This window comes from Abrus precatorius, unplaced genomic scaffold (assembly GCF_003935025.1).
Source record: "Abrus precatorius isolate BTA unplaced genomic scaffold, Abrus_2018 Scaffold11, whole genome shotgun sequence".
In the NCBI taxonomy this organism is placed as follows: Eukaryota; Viridiplantae; Streptophyta; class Magnoliopsida; order Fabales; family Fabaceae; genus Abrus; species Abrus precatorius.
In genome coordinates, this window is record NW_020874303.1 from 26,781,477 (window position 1) to 26,787,476 (window position 6,000).

Sequence of the window (6,000 nt, forward strand, 5' to 3'; positions counted from 1 at the left end):
AAAATCTACTTATGTCAGTCAATTAATTCGGCTTGCTCTAGTCTTCGTACATTGACTTAGGAATTGATATCGTTATAACATTTGAGTCTTAAAATGATTTTCGCAGGGTATTCTAAATGAAGCCCTTGAACTTCTTTTCTTAAAGTAGAGCTGTCTCCTATTGTTGGGAACATTAATTACAATAAATAAAAATGAATGAATTAATGAGCTTAAATAACTAAAATATTACCTAAATAAAATGACAAAAATTACGCTTTATCAAAATGCCAAAAGAGTCGAGGATTCTTTGAAATATCCCCCGCATGCATATCATTTCTATTCGTTGTTGATTGCCCAAAACTGAACAATGTAGAGTAATGCTTGAGCCCAAACAATTCAGAAATGCTGGATGTAGCCCTGAAAATGTTGGGCTTAATTTTACCCAAAACTAGTTTGGACCCGTAAAAGTTGAGACTTGGAGACTTGTGTTTTTGGAACTTTGATCAAAGTTGGCCACGATTCTGGACCAGAAAAAGACCCATAAGCTAGACCCAAAACCAAATTATTGCCGATGAGCAGTGGCTCAAAGCCTCAAGTAGCAAGTGTTGTCATACGATATACTTATATGCTCGACGACATCCTTATGGTACAGACATTATGGTTCTTTTAGTTATCACGTTCATAGTGTTCGTTAAATTTGGCCTATGTTGTCATCTTGAAATGTACACAAGCAGTTGGGGAGGGATGAAATATACCCATTTAGGTCCCATTCCTTCCTAACCCATACAAAGGTAGAAATGAATTGAAAGAAGATAAAATACTGATATTGATTCAAATCCACTTAGATATATATTTATTTTAATGTTAAAATATAATTTATTCAAACATTTACTGGTCTTTAAATTCAATCCATATTCGAATTCAGCTTTTGTTGTTCTGGCGTCTCACATGCACACATCAGAACATGTTCCCCATCCAAAGGCTAATTTTTGATTGACCTTCTTTTTCCTCTAATAATTTGAAAGATTCTATCTTTTAGTAGAGTAGAGGGGCACCACTCCCCATGTCTCGTGTGTAACTCCTTTCCAAAATTTGCTTGGGTTTTGGTTTGCATGTGCTCACACAGCTCAGACCACAGTGTGGTAGGGTCAATGTGTAAACAAATGCTGCCACATTTTCCAGCTCAATCTCCTCTTCCATCGCTCTTTTCTTTCTAGTTTATCGTTCCTTCTCATTGTGTGATGACTTTTAACTTTGTCAAAAAGATCTTTGTTCATTTTGAGGAATATTGGCCTTGCACAACACACATTGTGATGCAACTTATTTAGTTGCCATGTTAAGCCAGCTAACTGCAATAGCCATGATAATGTAATAACGTGATTAATGATGTTTGTCTTCATTAAGGTATGCGACGATGTGAGTTTCCAAGGTATCCAAAAGACATATCAATTTCAAAGGGAAAATGGGAATTTTCTATTTTCTAAGAAGAAGAGAAAAAAAAAACAATGATAATTAGGTTCCCACTAGCTAACCACCGTATATTGATGTTGTAATTTTTAATGCAATCAACTGCATTTTTCAATAGTTTTTTGTTAATTATTTAACTAATAACTTGAGCATATTAGTTAATGTTTTATTCTTAATTAACTTGAGAAAGTCACGAGTTGTAACATTTTTTTATTCCATCAAAAGAACTATAACAAAAGTGGAAAGCCTGCGACATAACAAGGACGATGTTTTAGGAAGGAAAATAAAGACGGTAACGTAGACTAGACGCATTTTGGCGTAATGTTTGATTTGATTGCTCAAACAAGTAACTAAGCATATATTGCATGCTTAAATCACTAAACTCTTACCTTAATACTTTTGCAATGATGTCAAATTTTAGGTGACACGTATTAGTCAATTAATTAATCTTGGAGGCAAGTTGCTCATTTCATTTGGAAGTCGTTGGTCACCTGTGATACTAGAAATAAGGTTTGTTTAGATAAATAGATGAATTGTTTTTCAAAATTTTCAAACTTCCTAATAATCATATAATGTAGCTTTTTTAACTCGGCAAAACTAAAAAAAAACCCTTATTGAAGAACATATCAATAATTGTGTATTCAATTAAAGAAACTCTATTTCTGTCTCTATATATAATGAGAATGTTTTTTCTGTTAATGCAAAAAATGATGAGAACAAATATTAATTATATAATTAAATACGAATAATCAAAATTAAAATTTATATAACAGTCACATAATTATTTAAAAATGCTGTATAATTTAATGTTTCAAGTTTAATTTTTATTCAATTTAATAATTAATGTTTACTTCTTTCACTTCTCGATATAAAAAATCTCATTTAATATACTCTCTTGTATTTGTGGAATGTCAGTACTAATAGCATGGGAGAAATGTGATATATATATATATATATATATATATATATATATATATATATATGCTTCTCCCGTGTACATATTTTTTTTTCTAATCAACCCTGGTTATCGACCACTAATTGCTCTTATGAACAGAGCATCTTGGTGTGGATTCTGAATAGATTGGAGCATGGTGTTAAATTCAGAATGTCAACTTTTGCAGATTGCAATGTTGATATTCATCCCTTAACTATATTTCTTCCTAAATCATTTTTGTTTTCTGCTCGAGCTTTGCAAATGCTAGGCCCACCACCTCTTTGGTTCTCAAATTTTATTGTTTACTTTGAGCTTTTGTGCTTTCATTGTCAAACTTCCGTGTCTTTCTAAATTCTTCTATTATTCCATTCCTTCCAAATTCCGATCTCATTTCGAATCGAACTTTCCAACAGTTTGTTTATGCGTGTCCAGGTTCATGCCATTAATTGTTGCTAATCTTAGATGTGATGCGAACTAGTAATTATTTAAGCACCTTATCCAACATTTATTTATTAAAAAAATGAAAATGACCTTCATGCCCTGTTTTTTTTTTCTGCCACTGGATAATGCATTGCATCAAATGCGATCTACGGTTTTCAACCAATTCCCTTGGCTTCATTAGCTGTACTAACATCCTGTGAGAGCGTGATATCACGTTATGCCGATTATAAACCATGATGACAAATCTTATCCTATTATATAATGACCAATATCATCAACAAAATAATAATAATAATAATAACGATGGAAACAGAGTACCCAGATCAAAAGCACATTGGACCAATCATTTCAGACGACAAAACTGAGGAAACCAAAAGAAGCATAGTTACCCCGATACCCCCTCCGAGCTACATTCTGATCACCATGTGCTTTCTGAAACCCAACAAAACAACCTCTCTCTATCAATAATTAAGGAAGAATCGGGTTTTGGAATTCAAACCCTGTAAGAAAATAAACTAATGCCACAACGATTTTCGTTTGAACGGATTTAATTAAACCCAACCTCCCATTTGTTAGTTTATTTTTTGGTGCAAAAACCATGTGCTAACAAACTTGTACCCTCTTCTCTTTTCTTTCTTCATTTCCATTCACAAACCAGAACCCGAAATACCTCTCTCAACTACTCCTTCAACATCTTGGAAAATTGCTTTCGATTTTAAATGAAATGTCAGAGCAAAAGAGATTCCCAAAGAACAAGGTGTTCTACGTTAGGATGAAGCTCCTACACAAACATGGGAACAGGCCTCCACAAGACAAGAACAACAACTGCTTCTACACTTACTACAAATGGCTTCTCTGGCTCTCTCTCTCCCTCTATTTCTTCACCTCTTACCTCATAAGTAACAACCCCAACAACACACCAACCTCTTCTGACATGTCAAACTCCAAATCCAACGTTGTCTCTCGCACCCTTTTCGAATCCACCAACACCACATCCCTTTCACAAACTGGTCAGCATTTTCACTTCAAAAAAAAAAATATTTTTTAATTATATTCATAATTCTGTCTCGTTTCATTGCAGAGGTGCTGAAGAATTTGAAGGTGTTCATCTACGATCTTCCACCCAAGTACAACACCGATTGGCTTACGAACGAAAGGTGTAGCAACCATTTATTCGCGTCTGAAGTGGCCATTCACAGGGCACTGTTAACAAGCAAGGTGCGAACGTTTGACCCATTTGAAGCTGATTTCTTCTTCGTCCCCGTTTACGTTTCCTGCAACTTCAGCACCGTCAATGGCTTCCCCTCGATCGCCCACGCGCGCTCACTCATCGCCTCCGCAGTGCAACTCATCTCCACCGAATACCCTTTCTGGAACCGAAGCAGAGGATCTGATCACGTCTTCGTCGCTTCACACGACTTCGGCGCTTGTTTCCACACCCTTGTGAGTAACCCAAAAAACTTCAAAACGCACCGTTTCGAATGTTGCGTTCGTTTGAATGATTTTTTGTGTTTGTGAAGGAGGATGCAGCGATGGCTAACGGGATACCGGAAATTTTGAAGAATTCGATCGTGTTGCAGACATTCGGCGTTGTTCACAAGCATCCGTGTCAAGACGTTGAGAATGTGGTGATTCCGCCTTATTTTTCGCCGGAAAGTGTACGGAGAACGCTGGAGAAAGCCCCCGTGAACGGACGGCGAGATATCTGGGCTTTCTTTCGCGGTAAAATGGAAGTGCATCCTAAAAACGTCAGTGGAAGGTTTTACAGCAAGTAATGAAAATGACCCCACTAATCATTAATTAATAATCTAATTATTTAATTAATCACTAATCATCGTGTTATGCGCTTTGGGAACTGAAATGAGTTGACCGGTTTTTTTTATTTTTTTTATTTTGTCAAGGCGCGTGAGGACGGTGATTTGGCGGAAGTTTAGCGGTGACCGGAGGTTTTACCTGCAAAGGCATAGGTTTGCCGGTTACCAGTTGGAGATTGCTCGTTCAGTTTTCTGTTTGTGTCCGTTGGGGTGGGCCCCGTGGAGTCCGAGACTGGTGGAGTCGGTTGCGTTAGGGTGTGTGCCGGTTGTGATTGCCGATGGGATCAGGTTGCCATTTCCCTCTGCCGTGAGGTGGTCGGAGATATCGTTGACGGTGGCGGAGAGAGACGTGGGGAAGCTGGCGAAGATTCTGGAGCGCGTGGCGGCTACTAACCTAAGCGCTATTCAGAGGAACCTGTGGGACCCGAGGACCAGGCAGGCACTGCTTTTCAACAATCATGTCAAGGAAGGTGATGCCACGTGGCAGGTTCTGCTTAGTTTAACTCAGAAGCTGGGTAGGTCCTACCGAAGGTCTCATGTTCGGGGCCAATTAAAAAGTGACACGTGACGAGTTGAGATGGGTGATGAACTGGCGTGCCGACGTGGCGTCTATTTCTCTCTCTCTCTAACAGCATTTGCCTGTCCAACAATGATTTGTTGACAGCTGTCATTTCTTTTGGAATTTTGATAAAGTCATGGTGGGACCCTCTGGAACATAGAGTAGATATTTCTTAAGATTTTATTCGAGTATTTTTCATGCCAACGTGGAGGGTTCTTGATGAGGTGGCAATCGTTGATTCGACGAGGGTACGATTGCCAGATGAGGCACTTCAAATTTTGAATCTTTGTAAAATCATTTTTGCTGTAAATAAATTATTTCTATATATATACACTATAAATTAATAGTAATTTTTTTATCGAGTAGTAGCCAGTGAATTTTTTTATTAGCATAGTTGAAGTGTGTCAGAACTTTGCAGTGATATTTTTAATGTGAAAATTGGGATGGAGTGATGGTGTCAGTGATCACGGATATTGCATGGCTTGGGTGTCAAAATCAATTGCTCAGAGAGGGATGGAGAATCCAACAATGCCATTGTTTTATGCGAGGAACAGCTGCTGATGTGTTGTCGTAGGTAATTTTCGGTGTCCTTTTTGTTTGTTTGTGTACCACACTGACCTATACACCAATTGGGAAGAGCTTAATTGGTTTTGCAATGCTGAAGAAAGCTGTTTCGTAATTCGTTCTTAATGATTCTGATGGATCCCGTTGAATTGAATTCCAACCAACCAAACAGTACTTTTGGTATCATGGTTCAGTTTCCCGGTAATTCAAAGCTATCTCTATACCTTACAAACAACCTTTTA

At 37.5% G+C, this 6,000-nt stretch overlaps 1 protein-coding gene across 1 annotated transcript; it reads left to right on the forward strand.

Moving 5' to 3' along the window:
• The first annotated feature begins 3,545 nt into the window (after window positions 1-3,545).
• LOC113855944 (probable glucuronoxylan glucuronosyltransferase IRX7) lies at window positions 3,546-5,203 on the forward strand. Its single transcript, XM_027487572.1, has 4 exons — window positions 3,546-3,831; window positions 3,903-4,264; window positions 4,342-4,592; window positions 4,723-5,203. Exons 1-4 carry the CDS (start codon window positions 3,546-3,548, stop codon window positions 5,201-5,203), a joined length of 1,380 nt encoding a protein of 459 aa, XP_027343373.1.
• Window positions 5,204-6,000: the final 797 nt, after the last annotated feature.